This window comes from Neolamprologus multifasciatus, chromosome 1, assembly GCF_963576455.1.
Source record: "Neolamprologus multifasciatus chromosome 1, fNeoMul1.2, whole genome shotgun sequence".
Taxonomy (NCBI): Eukaryota; Metazoa; Chordata; class Actinopteri; order Cichliformes; family Cichlidae; genus Neolamprologus; species Neolamprologus multifasciatus.
The window spans coordinates 4261987-4285282 of NC_140439.1; the positions used below are offsets into that span (position 1 = coordinate 4261987).

At 42.0% G+C, this 23296-nt stretch overlaps 3 protein-coding genes across 6 annotated transcripts in view; 2 read left to right on the top strand and 1 right to left on the bottom strand.

Annotated features, from left to right (window-relative positions):
• Window positions 1–582: 582 nt before the first annotated feature.
• Window positions 583–3195, top strand: ccnb2 (cyclin B2). 2 transcript variants are annotated; one of them, XM_085159236.1, is made up of 8 exons: window positions 583–751; window positions 902–1018; window positions 1389–1667; window positions 1735–1893; window positions 1965–2201; window positions 2369–2509; window positions 2580–2690; window positions 2766–3195. In XM_085159236.1, the coding sequence occupies exons 1-8, from the start codon at window positions 728–730 to the stop codon at window positions 2865–2867; spliced, it is 1170 nt and encodes a 389-aa protein (XP_085015362.1). In that variant the 5' UTR covers window positions 583–727; the 3' UTR covers window positions 2868–3195. The 2 variants fall into 2 exon arrangements, with proteins under 2 accessions (XP_085015362.1, XP_085015366.1); XM_085159240.1 differs by having other exon boundaries at window positions 905–1018.
• Window positions 3196–6536: 3341 nt separating this feature from the next.
• On the bottom strand, window positions 6537–14062 carry crybgx (crystallin beta gamma X). The gene is made up of 6 exons (XM_085173105.1): window positions 13999–14062; window positions 13511–13559; window positions 10892–11013; window positions 9867–10002; window positions 6854–6993; window positions 6537–6766 (listed from the first exon to the last, which is right to left on the bottom strand). Exons 1-6 carry the CDS (start codon window positions 14040–14042, stop codon window positions 6634–6636), a joined length of 624 nt encoding a protein of 207 aa, XP_085029231.1. The 5' UTR covers window positions 14043–14062; the 3' UTR covers window positions 6537–6633.
• Window positions 14063–15312: 1250 nt separating this feature from the next.
• lctla (lactase-like a) overlaps window positions 15313–23296 on the top strand; it is a 20401-nt gene continuing 12417 nt past the window's right edge. For 2 of the 3 annotated variants that reach the window (XM_085154615.1, XM_085154764.1), the window contains exons 1-6: window positions 15313–15506; window positions 16270–16402; window positions 19808–19968; window positions 21240–21327; window positions 23006–23115; window positions 23203–23296. The exon at window positions 23203–23296 is cut by the window's right edge and continues 35 nt beyond it. In XM_085154615.1, coding sequence (XP_085010741.1) covers window positions 15498–15506; window positions 16270–16402; window positions 19808–19968; window positions 21240–21327; window positions 23006–23115; window positions 23203–23296 — 595 coding nt within the window. In that variant the 5' untranslated portion in view covers window positions 15313–15497. The other variant, XM_085154687.1, reaches the window with a different exon arrangement.

The following is a 23296-nucleotide window of genomic DNA, read 5'->3' on the forward strand; positions in this document are numbered from 1 at the left end:
CGGGAGATCATTCCTGTCTGTAGGTATCTCCCTGCACAACTCCTCCATCTAATGCACAGTACACACTGTAATAGTTATGCCCTATTGCACATCCTGTACAGCTTAATTTCAACCTTATATATTTAATTTTTGTTATATACTGAGGTATTTATAATTGAGCTATTATATACATTAGAGCTATTTTTTATTTTTTCCAAATTAGTAAAGTATTGTATTATTTAATGTTGTTCTTTTTTGACTAAATAATATTAATGCACTTTTTCAATAAAAATATAATTTTTTAAAAAAGGAATCTAAAGCAGTAAAAGGGATTGCTACAGCGGGTTGCCCCACAGGGGTTTGTCCCAAACCAGGGATTTTTCATACACAGTTTTTAACAACAGTTGCCTGTAGGCATAATACTTACTTACGTATTATTTAGCATTTGCTATAAATCTACTATCTGGCACTATATTACTGTAGATGAAGCTTACCGAGCACTTTAAAAGCTCGTATGGCTTTAATTCCCACCTGAAATCACTAGCCAATCACAAGCGTCCGAACGAAATCGCTACATCCAATCAGATTTAGAGGACAACTATTTGAAAGCTGCTCGTCGCTGTGTTGTTTAGCTACGGAAATAACAGTTTACGGAGTTTGTTGGGAAACTGTCCTCTGTTAGTCTGAATTATACGCTCTTTTGCTTGTTGTTATTCACTCTGTATCCTCGTTGCTGCCCACGGTAAACATGTCTGTGGAAGTTCGTGCTGCGGTGAGTAAAAAGACTTTTGTTTGCTAGAGAAGCGCTGCTGTTGGCTAGTTGCTGCTAGCGCTGCAATAATAACGCTATCGTTTCAGTAATGTTAAACACGCAGTAGAAAAATCGGTCAAGCCTTTTTAATGTGCATGTTTGTCTCGTTAGCAGCTCCTAACCGCAGAGAACCGGCAGAAACCGGGGAAAGCCGCCGCAGCAGCGGGTCCGAGGAGAGCAGCTCTCGGAGAGATTACCAACTTTAACGCAGCAGTGACTGTAACAAAGGTAATAACATCTTGGTTTGGTTCCTGACTCATTTTGTCTGCTTTGCAGTCACTTGATAAGTAGTCAACAAAGTCTTATAATAGAGGTCTGATTTATTGCTATGCCTGCTAGACTAGAAGTAGTTTTACTGGCTGACTTTCAACCCAGACTTCATCATCTGTCAGCGTCTTTTGCAATAAACACAAACCTTGTCAACTGTTTTAGCTGAGCCAAAGCAAGAACCTTGCAGCAGACTGAAATCCCCTTAGTGGTTTGCAAAAGGGAAGGTCGCAATAGTTGAACAGAACTTTATTCCTGTCCAATCTGAAAGTCTTATTAGTGACTCGTGTTGCGTTTCCCGACTGTAATGATTCCAAACTTGTTTCCTTAGAGAACAGGACAGACAAAAGTGTCGGCCAAGCCATCTTGTGTCCAAGTGGCTAAACCTGCCGACGTAGCAGTTCGACCGGTCCAAGCAGCTACAGAGCCTCTTCCTTTGGTTTTGGAGGAATCTGCAACCGATGTGTCCATGAAGGAGGAGACTGAGTTGTGCCTGGCTTTCTCTGAGGCACTGCTTGCGGTGCAGGACGTGGATGAGGAGGATGCAGACCAGCCACAGCTCTGTTCAGAATATGTGAAGGATATCTACAAGTATCTGCACAACCTGGAGGTAATTTCTTCCCCTACCTGCCGACACCAGCTGCTGTCGTCTGACTTACATCAGTTTGTCTTCTCAGTTGCAGCAGACCGTGCGAGCAAACTACATGCAGGGCTACGAAATCACTGATGGTATGCGAGCGCTTCTCATCGACTGGCTGGTCCAGGTTCACTCCAGGTTCCAGCTGCTGCAGGAGACTCTGTACCTCACAGTTGCTATTCTGGACCGCTTTCTTCAGGTGATGTTTCGGAACAGCCTTGTCTATAGGTTTGACCTGGATCTAAAAGGCTTCTTCTGGTTATGCTGCAGGTCCAGCCAGTGTCTCGCAGGAAGCTGCAACTTGTCGGTGTGACTGCCATGCTGGTGGCCTGCAAGTATGAGGAGATGTACGCCCCAGAGGTTGGCGACTTTGCCTACATAACCGACAACGCCTTTACAAAATCTCAGATTCTCGAGATGGAGCAGCAGATTCTGAAGGGCCTGAAATTTCAGCTGGGGCGTCCTCTCCCACTGCACTTTCTCAGACGGGCATCTAAGGTGGCAAATGTGAGTTTTTTATTATGAATTTAATGCGGAGAAGACTTCAACAGTGTAGGAATCAGCTGCCTCTAATTCATAACTTGCATGTGTATCACTGTGTATTAAAGAAAAATGGCAGCTACGGTGTTAGAGAAACTGTAACAATCTTAAACCTTGACGTGCATGTTTATCAGTCTGATGTGGAGAGACACACGCTGGCCAAGTACCTGATGGAGCTGACCCTGCTCGACTACAATATGGTGCACTACAGGCCTTCTGAGGTCGCTGCTGCTTCCCTCTGCCTCTCCCAGCTGCTGCTGGACGGCCTACCCTGGGTAAGTTTAAATAAAACTTTTTATGAACATCTTGCTCCTTCAAGCTGGCTGTTAATTGACCTCCCATCAGTCTCCCACACAGCAGCACTACTCTACCTATGACGAGGCCCACCTGAAGACCATCATGCAGCACATTGCCAAAAATGTTGTGCTGGTAAATGAAGGGAAAACAAAGTTCCAGGTGAGTTGGCTGAGAATAAATACACCAGCTCATATCGTGTGAGTAGAGACTGACCTCGAGGATTTGTCTCTGTAGGCTGTGAGGAAAAAGTACTCGAGCAGCAAGCTTCTCAAGATCAGCCTCATCCCTCAGCTCAAATCTTCAATTGTCAAGAACATGGCAGCAGCTGTACTCTGACTCAACTTTTTTCTTTTTATGATCTGAGAATTTGAGCCATTTGTATTGGCTTTTTTTTTTTTTCTCCCTAATGCACCTTGAACTGCATATCCAAGCAAAAGCTGAGAAGTTGTTGTGCAGCTTCCAGAGGATCTACAAACTGCTTCTGTGAAGTAAAATGTCCTGAAGTTTTTCTCATCTCTAACTTTTTATTTTTTTTCCCACCAGTGGAAGATTTTAACTATTGAATGATTAAACATGCCTGTTGGGCAGCAAACAGTTTTGCATCTGCATGTAATGTACCTTGTTGGAGATCGAAATAAAGTTTTAGATGGTTCTTAGACTTTAACTTTTGTGTCTTAGTGTGTTGTTGTTGTTGGTTGTGGGGGGGGGGGGGTTGCCAAAAATCATAACCTACTTTTGGATTTACTTCATCATAAACAGGCAGAAAATGAGACGATGCAAAGCCTGACTGTGTTCTTGGCATGCATCTCAGTAAAAGGGCTCACAAATGACTTCATTGTGGAAGCTGGGGAGATATCACTGCCTATCAGAACAGCTGGTTCTGAAAGTGAAACGAAAGTCTTGTGGAATAATGTTTGCATTGGGACACTGAACTAAGATGGGGGTGTGTCCTTATCAAACACATTTCTATAGCGATAACGTGAAACTGGTATTGGAGCCTAAATGGAATGCATGCTGAAACTTAGTGATTTTTAGTGACAATTTATCCCCAACAATGCAGCTCCTGACATCACTAGCACACAAACAGCTCCACTACAGCAAGGTGGCAATTTATGAAGGCTTCTCTGGAGACCAAAGGGAGCCCCATTTCTTAAGCCCTGTGAACTGGACCTGGATAAGCCGTAGAAAATTGATGCAATGTTAATATAATAAGCTTAACATCACAAATTCTAAGCCATTTTCCAACTTCAATACATAAGCATACATTTCCTGTCAGTTGGTTGGACACACCCAGGAGTCTAAATAACTCCACCCTATTGGCCTGTTAGGCCTTTTAACTCCTTACCGCCAAACAAAGAACCTCTACTTTAAGAAGACTCTGTTTAACCTTATATCTGATTACCATGCAATGTAAATAGATATTTCTTCACCTAAATGTATGGTTGTGCTACACCAATGAACTGTATTTACTTAAAGTTGATATTATCTTCGGTTCTTCATGTACTAAATCCTCACCATCACCATATACCTTTTGGAATGGCTTTCTGGATCCTGTGTTTGAATGTGCAAACCACATCAGATGTTCTGTCAGCCAGTGCAACCAACATCAGTGGAGTTTTTGCAATGCTTCGGAGGTTATTCATGTGATGTCATGCACACATTGCTCAAGAGATGTCCACTAAAGACATGATACATTGACAGATTGTTAGGAAAAAAAATTTATTCCCTGATTAGTGGAGGTTTCTGGCTGTCACTGGATGGAATCGGTTGTAAAGATAATACTGTACCAAAAACCTAGTGAATGCTGTAGTTCAGCGGTCCCCAACCCCCGGGCCGCGAGAGTTTTCAGGGTTTTTATCGGTTTTCACCGTTATTTTGTTATCGTTTTTATCGTTAAATTGGTTTTCCTGGGTCTTTTCACGTGTGTTATGAATAAATCTTATTTTTTTCAGTACCGGTACTAGTTTTATTTTGTTGTATTTATCCGCGACACCTTAAAGGCCGGTCCATGAAAATATTGTTGGGCATAAACCGGTCCGTGGCGCAAAAAAGGTTGGAGACTGCTGCTGTAGTTGATGAAAAATTGCCACAGTTACATGCAATTTTTCATGTTTTTCTGCATATATCATAAGCCGAGCAATAGTAAACCTTAAAAAAGTACGACACAAACTCGAAGCAGAGAAATAAAAGTTGTTTCTCAAGTCTCTGGTCCCCACACGCTTCAAGAGATCTACCATCATCCCTGTCCCCAGAACAACAAGCCCTCATGCCTGAATGACTACCGGCCAGTTGCGCTGACCTCAGTGGTTATGAAGGTGTTCAAGAGGCTGTTGAAGAAAACCATCTCCTCCTCCATCCCAAACATCACAGATCCACTCCAGTTTGCCTACTGACCCAACAGATCCACGGAGGACGCCATCACCCATAGCCACATGGACAAGAAACAGGGCAACTATGTGATAATGCTGTTTGTTGATTACAGCTCAGCGTTCAACACAATAGTGCCCGGTAGACTGTTCACAAGCTGAGGATCTAGGACTCAACAGCCGTCTGTGTGCATGGGTGTTGGACTTCCTCACTGGCAGAACTCAGGTGGTGAGGGTGGGTAGGTGCATCTCTGACAGCATCACCATCAGCACGGGAGCGCCACAGGGGTGTGTCCTCTCACCACTGCTCTACTCCCTCTACACTTCAGACTGTGTGGCCACCCACGGCTCCAATACCATTGTGAAGTTCGCTGACGACACAGTGGTGTTGGGCGCCATCTCCAACAACGATGTGGCGGCCTACATGGATGAAGTGAAGAATCTGGCATCATGGTGCCGGGACAACCACCTCCAGCTGAACGTCGGCAAGACCAAGGAGCTGGTGGTGGACTTCAGAAGGAGTCAGCACAGAGACTACAAGCCCATTATCATCAATGGAGCTCCAATGGAGAGGCTGCAGTCCTTCAAGTATCTCGGTGTTCACATCTGAGGAGATGTGAACACCGAGCGCCTGTACCACCTCCGACAACTGAGGAAGTTCAGGGTCTCTCCAGTGATCCTCAGGACTTTCTATACAGGCGCTGTGGAGAGCATCCTCATACAGAACATCACATCCTGGTATGGAAACAGCTGTCTCGAAAATAAAAAGCTCTTCAGAGAGTGATCCGTATGGCAGAACACTGCTGCAGGACTGCTCTCCCTTCCCTACAGGAGATTTACATCAGGAGATGCTGGACTGGAGCAACTCAGATTTTGAAGGACCCATCCCATCCCAGCAATGAACTGTTCCAGCTTCTGAAAGATTCCGCACCATCCGAACAAAAACGGAGAGGCTCAAGAGGAGGTTTTATCCTCAGGCCATTCATGTGTTGAATCACAGTTTCGCTACAGCTTAGAGAGTAGCTGAATCCACATGTCTTCCATTCAGTTTATGACCAAAGTAATGTGCTGTGTTAGACACTCAAAGAATAACAAGGACGTTTTTGCCAAACAGTGGTTGCCGGGGGTGATGACTGACTGGTCTGTAGACCTGTGTTACTGGGACTTTAGTCGCCATTTTTCCTGCAAGTGCCGTCAACGTCCTGCAAGCACTCAAAGCAGCACTTTTTCCTAATGACTGGTGGCTGAGTTGCACATCAGTCTCTAGGCCAGTGTGACTGGGATCTTATTCGCTTGATCCTACATTCACACTATGACTGTCCTATGTCCAAAATGCCAAACAAGTTAATATGATATGGTTATCCTCTGTGTGTCTGCAAAACATCAATACATGTCATAATAATTAGGGTTGCTTTTTCAAACATTTAAGCTTAGAGAAGTTTTTTGATCACAGATGTTATACTTCTACCACCATCTTTTATGTTATGGAATTCTATAGATTTCAATTGAGTGTCATGTTGCTGACTTATTATGTCTCTGGTATTAGGGCACAACCATCGGTTACAAATTCTTTACATTTCGAAAACCCATATGTCTTTTATTAAAAGTAATAAATTATGAAGAATAAATACCAAAAACATTTGCCTTTTAACAATTTATTACTAAAAATATGTAAATGTTTGTATATAAAGCTGACAAATTTCATGGGCGCAATGTCAATAGCTCAGAGTTGGTGTTCAGTTGAAGCGAACTCTCCGCATGGAGCCAATGGTGCTGTTCTGGCTGCCCCAGTCAGAGAAGTTGTTGTAATCACGCTTCTCCAGGATGTAGTGGGGTCCTCTGTAGTTGGGCTCCTGATACACCACCCACCTGTATACACAGAGGAAGGTTAGATCTCTGGTAGGATACTAGCTACACTGCTCAAAGTCCAAAGGCTTCACTCGTTTAATCACTCACGCTCCTCCGAGCACACGAATGGAGGCTACTCTGTTGAGGCTGTAGCGGCTCATAAGGTTGGGGATGTCATCCTGGAGCTCCATCTTCTTACCAGAGTAACCGGCTCGCTCAAATAGCTGAGCTCTGGCAGGGTTGTTGTCCTAGAAGTCACAGAAATACACAACTGTTGAGTGTGTGTGTGTTTTTGAATGTATTTGTTTAATGGCTCCTGCATTTTTGAATAAGCTACTGCTGTTGAAATCGAAAGTTTTAATCATATTGGATTACTAATTACTTTAAGATTACATGAAACTTTGGAGCCTGAGATAAACGTAATAAACTGGCTAATGACCTGAGGTGGATTTCATTACACTACAACATACACGCTCAATCAGCAGATAAGGTGCTAAAACAGCACTCCAGTCCAGTGGTTCACAATTGTCCATCTATAACCTATAAACAGGACGAACCTAAGTTATTTTGATCAAGGCATATCCTTCAGAAAGAACATTAAAAAATATTTACAATTGCTTTGATTTACTTGTGTAATATTGCTAAAATCAGAAACACCCTGAAAAGCTGCTTCATGCATTTATTACTTCTAGGCTGGATGATGTAATTCATTATCAGATTGCTCTAAAATCTCCCTTAAAAGCCTTCAGGTGATTGAGAACGCTACAGCAAGAACTACAGAGACCATATTTCGCCAATTTTAGCTTCCCTTCATTGGTTTCCTGTTAAATTTAGAATTCAATTTCAAATCCTTTTTCTCACATACAAAATCCTAAATAATCAAGCCCAGTCATATCTTAAAGGACTGTGCTATCTGAACAGGGCACTTTGTTGTCAGACTGCAGGCTTACTGGTGCTTTCTAGAGTTTTAAAAGCAGAGCCTTCAGCTATTAGACTTCTTTACTATGGATTTGGCTCCTAGTTTGGATTCAAGAGACATGCTCTCTCTCTACTTTCAGGATTAGCTCAAAACTTTCCTTTCGATACAGCATATAGTCAGGTCTGGATCACTTCTATTCTATTCTATTCTATTCTATTCTATTCTATTGATATAAATCACAACAACAGTCGCCTCAAGGTGCTTTATATTGTAAGGTAGACCCTACAGTAATACATACAGAGAAAGGGGACTGAAGAAGAAAATCTCAATGCATCATGGGAATCCCCCAGCAGCCTACACCTATGGCAGCATAACTAAGGGAGGATGCAGGGTCACCTGATCCAGCAAAAAGGAAAATTTGTAGCCTAACCTTAAAGGCAGAGTCAGTCTGTCTGCTGAATCCAAACTGAAGAGGGGCCTGAAAGCTGAAGGCTCACTGATCCATACGACTGGGCTCAGTGAGCCTGAACCATTCTTTAGTTATGCTGCAGAGGCTCAGGCTGCGGGGGCTTTCCATGATACACTGAAGGTTTCTTGTTCGCTCATCTATTTTGACTCAGTGTGTCTTTATACAACACAACTTACTGTATTTAATTAGCAGTTATTAAAAACCGACTCTCTCTCCCATAGTGTGTCTTTTGTCACTCGGTTCTCTTCTTTCCCTCCTCATCCCCAACCAGTGAGCTCAGATTTTCTGCTGGAGCTTTCTTCCTGTTAAAAGTAAGTGTTCACTTGCCACTGTTGCCGATCGCTTGCTTATGGGTGTCATGTGATTGCTGAGGATTTCTTTCCAACAATTTAGGGTCTTTATCTACCGCTGTGAGGCCACTGTCAGACTCCTGAACTCTGCCTCCTGACATCTGACCCACATTAAACTCATGGACTGGACATACACACACCCACAACCACCTACACACACAATGGACAACTGTACCCTCAAACACACAATAATAACATGGACTGAACCACCACTCACAACCACTAGCACTTTATAGCCTCTGTAGAAATTATCCACATATCTCACTTATCTTAACTGCACTACTGTATAATTCTGTGTAAATAATCATTCTGTACATACGATAATTTTTAATCCTACAACTGTTTATAACCTGCATAGTTCACATTTCTGTATAGCTGTATATCTCATATTCTATATAGTTTTTCATATTTATATCCTGTTCATAGCCTGTACTCACTACAGCCTGTACATACTTATAGTTATAGCATATTCATAACATACTTCATACCGTGTACATTATAACATACCATAATAAACCCATTTCTGTAACATACTTACATATCTATATTATTGCTAATATATATTGTAATATATCTATATCACTAAAGCACTTCTGGATGGATGCAAACTGCATTTCGTTGCCCTGTACCTGTGCATGTGCAATGACAATAAAGTTGAATTCTGTTCTGTTATTGTGAAATAACAGATAAGGTTAAAAGAAAAACAAATTGAATTGAATTAACAGACAACCATTCCCACTAAAGCTGGTTAGCTGGTGTCTGTGGACGGAGAGAACCAGCACACTGTTGTTAAGGCTGATTTCTTCTTTTGTAAGTTTTCTTCTAATGCTGCAATTTTTTAAATACAAATTTGTAAAATGGTGAGTCAAAGTGACGCTGAATACTGCAGTATATCTTTAGAAATAACCACAGATAAAATCTTTTTAGTATGACTTTTGCTAAACCAAAAAATATTAAAACATTATGTATTAGAATCAAAATGTAATTACTTTAAATTACTTATTATGTAACTATTAAGCTGCTTTTTTGTTCATCACAAAGTTAGCTCAATATACATTATTTACCAACACATTGTCTTTGGATATAGAAAAATATCATCTTCTATGTGCATTAGTCATTCTTCACAAAAACAAGTAAAATATCTGCATAATTATTAAGACCAAAACAATCAGTTTTAATCCTGGAATCCACCATAAATAGCTCTGATGTATTTCTGTAAACTATTTTATCTCTTTTATTCAGTTGCTTGTCAGCAGTACAGCAGATATGGAGCGCATACTGCATGTTGAGAGCGCTTCTTTAAAAAGGTCGAGACAGAAGAAGATCTTCCAATCAGACTGAGTTCTGTATGTTCTGTAACTAGTGTGTGTTTCTGTGTTCCACCTGTTTGACAGCACGGACAGAGGAGATGTGGTCCGCTTGGGCACACCACCTATCGTAGCAGTTGTACTCGCCCCTGTCTGACATGTCCCATAGGTACTGACGTCCCCGGAAGTTTTCATGCTCATAACCCACCCATCTTTAAATGAGAAGAGAGAGAGTCGAAAATCAATGTGGCAAAGGCAAAAACAACAACAAAGCTAAAATAAAAACATGTTTGAAATGTTGTTTTAGATTCAAATAGGCTCTAAACAGTGATTAAACATCATTTTGATTTCATTTCGCTTTTAGTGTCTGTTTATTGAAGGCCGCAGATATACAGTGGTGTGAAAAAGTGGGCTAAATGGGCTTTTTTGCTGCCTCAGGAACTGGAAGAATTGCTGTGGTAATGTGGAACCATGAATTATGCTATCACAACATCCCGAGAGGGAATGTCTGGCCATTTGTCTGGACCTCAAGCTGAAGCGCACTTGGTTTCTGCAGCAGGATCCAAAACACACCAGCGAGTCCACCTTTGAATGGCTGAAGAAAATTAAAATGAAGACTTGGAGTGGCCTAATCAAAGTCCTAACCTGAATCCAGCTGAGATGCTGTGGCATGTCATTAAAAAGGAGGTTCATGCTCAAAAACACTCCAGTTTGGCTAAATTACAATAATTCTGTGAGGACGAGTAGGCCAAGATTTCTCCACACTGCTGTAAAAGACTCATTGCCAGTTATCGCAAACGCTTGATTGCGTTGTTGCTGCTAGGGGTGACCCAACCAGTTATTAGGTTTAGACAGCAATCACTTTTCCACACAGAGCTGTTAGGTTTGGATTTTTCCCCACCTTAATCATAAACGCCTTCATTTAGAAACTGCATTTTGTGTTTACTTTGTCTAATATTTAAATTTGTTTGCTGCTCTGAAACATTTAAATGTGATAAAGTAGTTTTTCACACGACTGTAGATGCTTTCATTTGCTTTTTGGATAACCTTAGACAGCAGAACGTGCATCAGTGGCCTGCTGCCTGTTTTAAGTAGACTTACGCTCCACTCTCCACCTGGACAGAGTTACATCTCTCTGGGAAGTTCTTGTCACTGATCCTGGTGCAGTCGGAGCTCAGGTCCAGCTTTCTGCCAGCAAAGTTTCGCTGTTCAAAAAGGGTCACCTAAGAGCAGCCGCAGCACAAAAATATGGTTACAGTTTACCCCAAACCAAAAAACATCAAACATAGGAAGCCTGCATGAAATTGAGGTATTCCTTATTAGGAGATATTTGACAAATATTACATATGTATACCAAGTTTTAGACTTTGTGGCAGCATAACCTGTCTGTGAGTAGCTTTTTAGTCTGACATGAACACATCTTTCATTACAATTTTTGAATATTTTATTGATCTAACAGTAAACAAGCATCTATTATCTGGCTGTCAGAGCCATCTGAGGTTTTTGTACTGGGAATGGAAATTTTCACAGAAGACGATCTGAAAATATTTGACTCAAATAAGCGGATTTTATAGAGGTTTCTGGGTTTTTTTATAACCACTTAATTCCTAATTGTGGTTTTTGTGGGTTTTTTTTAGTGAAGATGCTAAACAACCAAGATTAAACCGACTGATTGATCAGTTTTACATAGAGATACAAAGTGCCGATAGAGCCAAAGGACAGACATTCCTCCCTGAATCCAGTTTTTATGCCAAGTCAAGCTAAAATCTCCCAGGCTTCAGCTCTAAATGTAGAGAGAGACTGAGACTACCTAGACTAGTGATTGGGAAATGGAGTGTCACCTCTACCTCTCTGGTGAGGTACCAGCTAGATATAGTCAGGCTCACCACAGCGCACGGCTTGAACCAGTCTCCTGGAGAGGGCCTGAACTCTGTGTTAGACTGGAGTTGCCCTGAGTGAGTGAGAGGCAGAGGGCTGGGGAGGGTATCTTAGTATTCCCTCGACTTGCTGTTTGTATGGTGGGGTTTTTCCTGGTAGACAAGATTGTTTGCTCCCTGCGCTTTGGGTCAAGGAATGGATGCTGACTGTTGTTTGCACTTATGTGCCAAACAGCGGTTGAGAGTACCGGGTCTTTTTGGAGTACCTTGGCCAAGGTGCTTGAGGGTGCTCTACCTGAGAACTCTGCCATCCTACTCGGAGACTTCAGCACTCATGTGAAGTCAGACAGAGAGACCTGGAAGGCCCGGACTGGGAGGAACAGCCTGCCAGATCTGAACCCAAGTGGTGTTTTATTACTGGACTTCTGTGCAAACCACAGTTTGTCCATAACGAACACCATATTCGAACATAAGGGTGTCCATGAGTGCACATGGCACCAGGACGCTCTAGGCCGCAGGTCGATTCGGGATTTTGTAATCGTATCATCAGATTTGCAGCCGCATGTTCTGAACACTTGGGTGAAGAGAGGTGGTGAGCTGTCAACTGATCACCACCTTATAGTAGGTTTGATCAGGTGGCGGGGGAGGCTGCGCTGGGAACACCTAGCAGACAATGCGAGATCTTAAATGCCCACATTTGGCTGAGCTTCAACACTATTCCAAGAGAGACTGGGGACATTGAGTCTGAATGGACCATGTTCAGCACCTCGATTGCTGGAGCTACTCCATTGAGCTGCAGCCGCAGGGTGGTTGGTGCCTGTCTTGGTGAAAACCCCCAAACCAGATGGTGGACAGCAGAGGTGAAGGGAACCATCATGCTCCAACCAGAGGGGGATCACACTCTTCAGCCTCCAGCCAAAGTCTGGAAAGGAGAGTCCATCCGTTAGTCAAACCTCGGTTGACTAACAGATGGAGGAACAATGCGGTTTTCATCTCGGTCGTGGAACACTGGACCAGCTCTTTGTCCTCTCGAGGATACTTGATGGTTCATGGGAGTTTGCCCAACAAGTCTACTTGTGTTTTGTGGACTTGGAGAAAGCATTCGACCATGTCCCTCAGGGCGGCTGGCCTCTCCCTTAGAGACAGGGTGAGGAATTCAGCCATCTGGGTAGTGCTCAGAGTAGAGCTGCTCTGCATCGAAAGGAGCCATGTCAAAGGATGCCTCCTGGGCGCCTCCTGGGTGAGGTGTACTGGGCATGTCCCAGTGGGAAGAGGCCCGGGGCAGACCCAGGACACGCTGACAGATTTTATCTCTCGGCTGGCCTGGGAACACCTTGGTGTTAACCCGGACAAGCTAGAGGAGGTGGCTGGGGAGAGAGAGATGTCTGGGCTTCTCTGCCCCTGCAACCCAGCCCCGGATAAGCAGAAGAAAACGTACGGAGGGATGGATGAAGTTTGTTTGATTTAAACAACACCAAGTCAAATCATAAATGATTTTCGTTGATTTGTTTATTTTTGATAAAGTGATGTAAGATGCGATGCTAAGATTTTAAACGTCTTAAAGAATTTTAAAAGGTATGCCTTTAAGCTAATTTTTGTATAAAAACAACATTATGCTCTCTTAAACTGAAACGTGTGGGTTTATATGTTAGGTGAAGGTTAAGTCGACCATTTTTTTTCTTTTGGTGTGAAAACATGATTTCTCAATTATCAGAAAGTTACTAATTAACTTGACAATTCAAATTATGTGTCACAGATTGACTCATTTTTTAAATTCTAGTCACTTTATATTAGGAAACTCATCTATACTTTGACAAAGTAACTAAGTAATTATTTGACTCACCCTCCCACTGGACCCGTAGAAGGCACGTTGGAGCACAGACCCCAGCTTGCTGCAGATACAGAAAACTTTGAATGAATTATATACACACACACATGTAATAATCAAGACATAAACTACAGCGATCAAAGAAACTCCCCAGTCTGTGGTCTGGAACTAAAAGTCAAGACTTTAGCCTTTGAAAATGTCTTAAAAAAATCACTGCAGTGTTTATTTCTATTTCCAACTCTTACATCAAATTAGTTTCATGCTTCAGATTAATTTGGATTAGCGCTATCATCTGGCACTTTAAAATGCGAGACAGTATGTGTGCATACAGCCTTCATCACTCTCCAGGTGATTTTGGGAAACTGGTGTTGGAGGCATCACAGAGAGCACAGCATGATAATCAGGAGAAACTGGCTGTAAAGCCACAGGCCCACCCACCTCAATAACACTGGTGGGTGTCTTGCTCTGTGGACTGTGGCCAGAGTAGGGCACTCTCAACATACCTGGTTTGTTGGACTAATCCTGGGACCTTAGTAAAGATGTTCATGTCAGCTCTGCGAGGCTACAATAAAGCCCCTTAAATACGGCCAGCTGAGGTGAGCGGACGAGTGCTAGAAATCTCAAAACATTTCTGTAACAGTCGTTGGGGCCCTTGTGCCATTGATATGCTAAACCCATGTTGTCTCCTTTTTCCACAGCAACCACATGCAGTGCACTAAAAACCAACAACAATATACAAATGCACATAGAGCGAGCAAGTGAAACAGATGCGTGAACGCAAACACAACGAGCAGAGAGCACAGCTTCAGCACCCAAACATAAAGTGAGAGTGCAGTGCCAACAGTTTTAGTTTTGAACATTTCAGCATTTCTCAACAAAGCTCTGTAAACAAAGCATCTTATGATAATGGCTGTATTCATGCTTAGTACAGGGCCCCGCTCCAAGTGGTCATGACCCCGAGGCTGGCGAGCTTCTACTATACGTGCATCACCTCTGCAAACCCGACGAATGAAAACGTGCTATTGTTCTGATTGTTTCACCTTCTGGTTTCAGAACTCCAGGAAAAATGACCACACTTTGTATTCCTGAATCTTGCTAGACTGGGAATCATGGGAAAATTAAGCACTTATTCATTTCAGACTGGATCTGAATCAAGTGGTGGATTTTGGTAATGTTCTTGAGTCACAGCAGGTGATGGAAAGGCCTGTCCCAGTGGAACCAGTACCTAACCTTTACCTTCTTTTTTTTCTAAAGAAACCCAAGAACCATCACTCATGTGCTCTAGCAAACTCTTTTACCTAATAGAAGGTTATCATATGAAAATAATGATTAAATTAATGAATGTTTGACTTCAATGGCAACAATGATCATAATAATTAAGCATTGGGACACTAATATAGACCCTTACATAGCTGTAATGGGCTAGTGGTCGTATGAAGCTAAAGCAATAACGCTGAGTTGGCCGAAACATCAGCTGAAGCTGGAGGATGCATCAAGAAGAACATGTGGCCGAGCTGAAGCACATCTGTCAGGAAGATTGTACTGAAACCTTCCCCACCTGAGTGTTGTACTCAGCTAAGCCAGAGCCAAACTAACCCAATAAACATTACTGCTGCCAAATAGAGGTTTAACCAGTAGTCACATCCAGCAGATAACTTTTTTAATATCATCTGATGTGTTTTGCAAACAAATTATGCTCTCTGCCATTAACTTTGCTTACAGTGTCAAAATCCCTCCTTTTCAAAAAGATCTGTTGGCCCCAGCAAATGCTTTATGCTCACACTTCACTGCTTTCAAATGGAGAGGCATTCAGTGTGTGTCTGGTGGGGTGGGGGTCGCTGTACATGTGCTGATGAATAGCAGAAAATGTCCTGGATACTCGACTCGGTTTTGTTTTTGTCACCATTGGCAGCGAACCAGCTAGTAACGCAGGCGAACACTGATCAGGTGGAGAAGCTTGGAGACTTTTCTTGCATTTTGGAGCAGTTTCCAACTGAGACAAATGCAGCAGGTCAGACATCTATATGTGGTTCTGAGTGAGGTGGTTGGGGCGACACAGGCTGAGCAAAGGGGAAAGTATAGGGAAAGAAACAGCACGGGAATTAAGGGCAATTTCGTATTTCTTGCCCACTCTTACTTTTTAAAATCTTCCACATCCTTGAAAAGATTTAGCAGCTTGAAATGTCACTCATCCTAACCGTGTTGGACAAGTTGGCTTATTTTCTGTCTCTGATAGCGTTTTGTGTCAGTGTGTCCTACAGCTGGCTGAAATGAAACTAGGCTCTTCTGACAATGACTCGGTGTTTCGGTGGATATGTAACTTTTTTCAGTGGATATTTAAATGATCCTGAGGTTTGGGGTTGAATTAGGATGATTTTACTCAAAACCTGTGGACACCTGACACCTGAGTGTAAGTTTCTGAGTCTTTGTTTTATTTAAACATTTATGCATGTTCTGTGATATTCCATCCTGTATAGTTCAGAGCAGACAGCTGCCATCCCACACATTACTGCCCTTAACCCTATGAGGTCTATGTCATCACTGGTGACAAACCTAATATGTTTGTTTGTTTTTTAATTATTCACGAGGGTACAAAGAAAATCAAAAGGTATTTATATTTTTTTTTTTACAAAAAAGTCCTTTGTGCCGTTCCAAAATATGAGTAGGATTAGCGTTATCAGTAATGAAGACACTACACTTTAAAAGCTATGAGGATGTTAAATCTGTGCTAAAATAGTCAACTGTAACTAAAGACAGTGCTCTCTTTGTCAAAGATGACAATGCTGCAGTGGGGAATCCTGAGACCACACCATGTGCTTGCCTTGGTGCTATGTGTGTCAGCCACTGAGGACTTTGACTGGACAAAGAACGAGAGGACGTCCTTCTACTACGGCACCTTCCCAACTGGTAGGAAACCAGGATCTAAGAGAGAGCAGACCACATGCTGGACTTACAGTTCCACAGGAGAGCAATATAGTAAAATATCTCTCTGGTATATTCAGCTAAACTCATTTTTGTTGTTAGAATCGAGTATTCCTAGTTCCTACATGCAAATCCCAAATCCCGCACTTTTTCACACTCATATTTCTTTTTCAGTGCTCAGAGTTAAATCTTTATCATGTAACCAATTTATTCAACAATCTGTCACAAAACCAAGAAAATACAAATATCTTAGTCATCAGCAACTGGAGTTATCTGAGAATTCATAAATTAATCAAGCATAAGATTCTCCCACTACGACTTGTTCTTCTGACTTCACCCTTCAGACGTTCCCACAGGGATGATCTGATATCCTCGTGTTGGTGTTGTTCCCAAATCATCATGAAAATGTTGTTCCAGGTTCAACATTGCAAGTGACCAATCACATTGTTGTGACGTTATTCTTTTGCGCACCAACCCATTCGTGCATTTATGAAATTCCAATGTTGCAAGGACAATATCAATTCTGCTTAGCGTTTATTAAAGGGTCAGGGTTAGGGTCAGGGTTAGGGTCCATTGATCGGCGGACAAAGGCGGTTTCTCGCAGCTTAAGTACAGTTTTTTGTTTTACGCCGGTTTTTCCCGAAGTCGCAAAAGTATGACATCACAACATTCTGATTGGTCACTTGCAATGTTGATCCTGGAACAACCTTTAGTATGATGATCTGGGAACAACACCAACACGACGATATCAGATCGTGCTTCCCACAGCGGATCGTCTTCCTCCATCTCACCCTATCCCCAGCATCCTCCTTCAGTACAGCTATAATACATCTAAGGTGTTTCTGTTTTCCTCAGGACTGGCAGCTCATTTTCAACATTCTTGGTTTACTATATTCACCATTCCTCCTCTTTCTAATCGTGTCTATTCTGGTCACTCCTGATGAAAATCTTAATATTTTCAACTCCACCACCTCCAACTTGGCTTCCTGTCGTTTTGTCAGTAATATCATCTCTGAACTTTGTATACCATCTTTCATGGAAATTTTTCTTTCACTCTTGCTTTTTCTTTCACAAATCCCACCTGCTACTCATCTACACCCACTCCACCCTGTCTGAACTCTTCACCTGACTTACGCACCGCACATTGCTTTGGATGGTTGACCCCATCATCTACCTTCACTACCTCTGCTTCTTGCATTTCAACGTGCCTCTCTCTCACTCACACACATGTACTCTGTCATACTTCTATGGACTTTCACTACTACCACACACCCCACCACCAGTGTTGGTCAAGTTACTTGAAAAAAGTAATCAGTAACTAATTACTGATTACTTCCCCCAAAAAAGTAATCCCGTTACTTTACTGATTACTTGTTTTCAAAAGTAATTAGTTACTTAGTTACTTTTTAAAAACACGATTTACAACCTGAATAGGTGATAAAATGATAGATCTTTCAGCCCAATTCTACTTTTTCTGCATAATCATCATACAAAATGTAATCAAATGGAAAAGTCTCTTTTTACAACTTGTTTTATTAGTTTTAATCTTTTAACTTTATGCATCAAGCAAACATTTAATTATATGCACCATTCTCTGACTGGAAGAAATTTGTTTAACATTTAAAACTATTTTCTGCACATTCCAGCACATAAAATAAAATATTTTAGGAAGTTTAGGGGGTTTTTTTGCTGTAAAAAGAAGTTTTCTTCCCACGCACAACGGACACTAATGTTTTTGTCACTTTTTATGGAATCAAACTCAAAGTAAGGTCAGTACTTCCACGCTTTAAACGCTGCACGCTCATACTCTCTCTGCCCTCGATATATGATCCATTGTTGATCTGCACACAGCTGTTGTCACGAACGTCGCACTCGCTTACGTCACTGTCATGAGACATTCTCGCAAAAAAATCACAGTTTTAGTAACGCAGTAACGCAGCGTTCCTACGGGAAAGTAACGGTAATCTAATTACCGTTTTTGCAATAGTAATCCCTTACTTTACTCGTTACTTGAAAAAAGTAATCAGATTACAGTACTGCCCATCTCTGCCCACCACTATCTTACTGTCCTGCACCAGCCTCACATACCTCGCCTAACTTCCTTACGCAATGCCAGAATTCCTCTCGTGGGACCTTATCATGTAGTTTCTCTAGAAACAAAGACAGAGTGAAACTCCTTCTGACCATCTGTATACTTCTTTATTAGGAATCTCAAAGCTAACATTGCACCTGCAGAGCTATTTCTCAGCATGAAGCCCCATCCCAACTCTTCCTTGAACCATGCAACATTCTTCATCTCCCACCATTTAAAAGCTGTTTCTACCTTCACTTGCTTCTTCTTCTTGAAGTCCAAAGTCATCCTACAGAACCCATCCAATGCTGTGTAGCTACATTCTGCTATCACTCAGACGTAGCTCACCCGTGTGCACCATCCTCCACTCTAGTATGTCACTCAGTGACATACTAGAGTGGAGTGACATTCAGCCCAATTCTACTTTTTCTGCATAATCATCATACAAAATGTAATCAAATGGAAAAGTCTCTTTTTAAAACTTGTTTTATTAGTTTTAATCTTTTAACTTTATGCATCAAGCAAAAATTAAATTATCTGCAACATTCTCTGACTGGAAGAAATTAGTTTAACATTTAAACCTATTTTCTGCACATTCCAGCACATAAAATAAAATATTTTTGTGTGTTTACACTCAGTCTTTCAAATAGATGCAAGTAAAACACAGCAGAAAATAAATAAAGTCAAAGACTAGCGGTCCTGTTGCTCTATTTTCACCTGTAAAGCAGGAGTGGGGTAGGCGGAGGTTTACCCTGGTGCAGGTGTGCAGCGGTCAGTGGAAGAATCCGCGAGTTTCTCTGTGAGTTTCCCATTACGTCGTAGCTACTCGGTGCTTGCTCAGAAGTTTAGGGGTTTTTTTCGCTGTAAAAAGAAGTTTTCTTCCCACGCACAACGGACACTAATGTTTTTGTCACTTTTTATGGACTCAAACTCAAAGTAAGGTCAGTACTTCCACGCTTTAAACGCTGCACGCTCATACTCTCTCTGCACTCGATATATGATCCATTGTTGATCTGCACACAGCTGTTGTCACGAACGTCGCACTCGCTTACGTCACTGTCATGAGACATTCTAGCAAAAAATCACGGTTTTAGTAACGCAGTAACGCAGCGTTCCTACGGGAATGTAACGGTTATCCAATTATTTTTTCTGGGCACAAAATGTTCTTAAAGTGCTCATGTTGGTTTAAAAGTTGATCATATAATTAAACATAAATATAAAATTCTACCTTAACCTGGAAAACCATAATGTGATCATGATTATAAGCTCAGGAGTGAATACAAAATAAGATTTGTTGATTGTTTTTTGTTCCTCTGCAGGTTTCTCCTGGGGAGCTGGCAGCTCTGCTTACCAGACTGAAGGAGCCTGGAATGTCGATGGAAAGGGAATAAGCATCTGGGATGCATTTTCCCATAAAAAGGGGAAAATATTCTTGAATGACACAGCAGACTCTTCATGTGAGGGGTACCACAAATTCAAGGTGACGTGGAAAAAATGAAATTTTCTTCAGTGCCAAACTGTTACACACAATATTTTATTGCTCAACCGATCCAAATGACGTGACGTTTCTCTTCCTCTAACATTCATTATCACAGCCTACATTACATATGGATGCATATTACAAATATAACTGTAATATAAAAATATATTTTCCGTTTTCTTGCTTTGTTTATTTGCAGCCCAGAATGTGAAGGAATAGCTTTAACTAAAGTTAACCTTTTGAAAAGGTGTCAGACTCCTGACAGTAAATATTAAGTAAAAGATCAATTTAAAAGTTGTTGTAAAAATAAAAAATCAACATGAAAGTAAGTAAATAAAATAAAAGAGTGGTCTTACATTCAAATCAAACCACAGACTCCAACATAAGCCACATGACTTATGACTCCTACACCCCAACCAACATCCAGAACTGTTATAGATAGAATGGTCTGTGAAGGTTCTCAGTCATCCAGGTCATCGTAGTCAAAGGAGCTTGCATAGAAAAGCGTCTGGACTTCTTTAAGTTGCTTGAAGACGTTTCACCTTCATCCGAGAAGCTTCTTCAGTTCTAAGGTCAAATGGTGGAGAGTCCCAGATTTAAACCTAGTGGGAGTTTCCCCCCACTGAGGGACAAAAGGACCCCCTGATGATCCTCTAATCGCCTGAGCCAAGGTGTGAAACTGGGTGTGGGTCCCAGTCAGCCAGAGTTTCGGGTGAGTTCATTGTGAAACCTGGCCCCACCTTATCATGTGAATTCCTGAGGTCAGATGGCCCAGGATGTGAGTGGGCGTTAAGGCGTCTGGGGAGGGAACTCAAAACTGGATTATAGATGGCAGAGAGTTGGTGTCGTAAACCACCGCCTCTGTTCAAAGATGGTCGCTCACAGTGGACATAGATGCTTCTTTCACTCCTCTTTCAAACCATCTGTCCTCTCATCTGTCCTTCTGTGGGGGGAAACTCCCACTAGGTTTAAATCTGGGACTCCCCACCATTTGACCTTAGAACTGAAGAAGCTTCTCGGATGAAGGTGAAACGTCTTTAAGCAACTTAAAGAAGTCCAGACGCTTTTCTTTCCAAGCTCCTTTGACTATAGTTAGAATGGAAAATACGTTTTAGGAATTTTAGGAAACATTCAGTCTGATGACAGCTTTATCTGAAGATAATATAAAGTAGTCAGACCTGTTTCACATGTTATCAGACAAAGACTCACATCTAAAGACATCATGTTTTGTGATTTATTTAAAGAAATATTTCCTGCTGTCTGTCTTTAAGGACGATATTGTCTTGATGAAGGACATGAAGCTGAATCATTATCGTTTCTCCATTTCCTGGCCAAGGATTTTACCCACTGGACTGAAAAGTAAGCATAAATCTGACCATTTAAAAATGTATATATCTGAAATTTGCACAAAAAATTAGGACATTTGTATTTGCATTTTGCATTTGTATTTTTTTCTTAGTTGTAACAATACTTCATTCCCTTTGAAAATCTATTTACTTCCTCTTAAATTGTGCCACACGTGTAAGGAAAATGCATTTGTGGGTTGAGCAGTAGAGCTGAATATGGCGGTTGCATCCATGATAAACCAGTATAAACAGCTTATTCTGCTATGGACTCTTACTGTGAGCTTATGATCATCTAAGACTCACCCGGATAGGGACCGTGCCATTGGGAAACTTAAAGAATGTGCTCCACAAAACCACGTGTCAGCAGTATTATAGTTTCATATAACAGAGGATGTCAGAGGTTGTGAAGCGGACGTCCCAAAAAGATGACACCAGCATTTAGGAGCCATAAACAGAGCTCTGGTCTAATAGGGCTTCCAGGAAGCCTAGCATGACTGCCTTTACCATCAGGCCCAGTTTTGCTGGTGTCTGCAGCATGTGCACTGGAACAATATGTTCACTGCAGAGTCCAGATTCTCCCTGCAGCAGTAGATTGTGGGGTCAAAGTGTGGATTGATTGTTGCACTGATAGGGTAGCAGCGTTAGGTGGTGTAAGTGTGATGGTTTTGGGCGGCATCTCCCTCACTGAATAAACAAGGCTTATCATCACTGGAGACAATATCAATGCAGAATCGAGATGAGATTTGGCACCCAGTGACAATCCCACATCTCCACAGTTCAGGTCTGAAGTCCATCCTCCTCCAGTCTGTGACCGAGCTGGTGTCCAACGAGGTGCCTGGGTATTGTAGCTGGGAATGGTTCTTCATGCTACTCAGGCCCCGGTCTGTTTAATGAAATTGCCAGTATGAACTTGTTTCTTCAGACGCCAATAAATGGCAGAACGAGCTGTTCTGGATGCACAAAAACTGTGCTCACACTGTATGTGTGAGCCTCATGGTGTGGATTTCCATAACCAACAATTGCATTAGGTGTAATGTATAGTTTCCCAGTGTTGCAGGCCTTCGATGGGGTCTGTTTTTAAACTGTTTTTTTAACAGAAAAGCAGAGACAGGAGACATCAGTTGCATTCGGTCTGCAGGCTCTTCCTCGTCTGAGGCAGAGAAGCGTTGCAACGGCCTATCGCACTCATCACTATCTCCCCCTTGTGGCAATGCCACGCAATTACATTGTCCATAACTCCAAATGAAAAGTGCAATACCACCATAAAATCAGGTCTTTTACATCAAAACAATTCACAAAAAAATTACAATTGTGACCATACACTTGTGGGCGTCCATGTACGGGGTGATCGTGGCTCAAGAGTTGGGAGTTCATCTTGTAATCGGAAGGTTGCCGGTTCAAGCCCCGGCTTGGACAGTCTCAGTCGTTGTGTCCTTGGGCAAGACACTTCACCCGTTGCCTACTGGTGGTGGTCAGAGGGCCCGGTGGCGCCAGTGCCCGGCAGCCTCGCCTCTGTCAGTCCGCCCAAGGGTGGCTGTGGCTACAATGTAGCTGCCATCACCAGTGTGTGAATGTGTGTGTGAATGGGTGGATGACTGGTTGTGTGAAGCGCTTTGGGGTCCTTAGGGACTAGTAAAGCGCTATATAAATACAGGCCATTTACCATGTAGTGTCACTTTCAATTCTTGCAGGTGAAAAAATCAATGAGAAAGGAATTAAATATTACAGTGACTTGATTAACATGCTACTGGATAACAAGATCACACCCATTGTCACTCTATACCACTGGGATTTACCACAGGTAAGCACTAATATTATTGCTCAACATAGTTTCTTATCCAAAGCTATATTGTAGATACAACAGTAAAATCTATGTTTCTCTCCACAGGTGTTACATGAGAAATATGGCGGTTGGCACAATATCAGCATGGTGAATTACTTTAACGACTTTGCTAATTTATGCTTTGAAAGATTTGGAAACA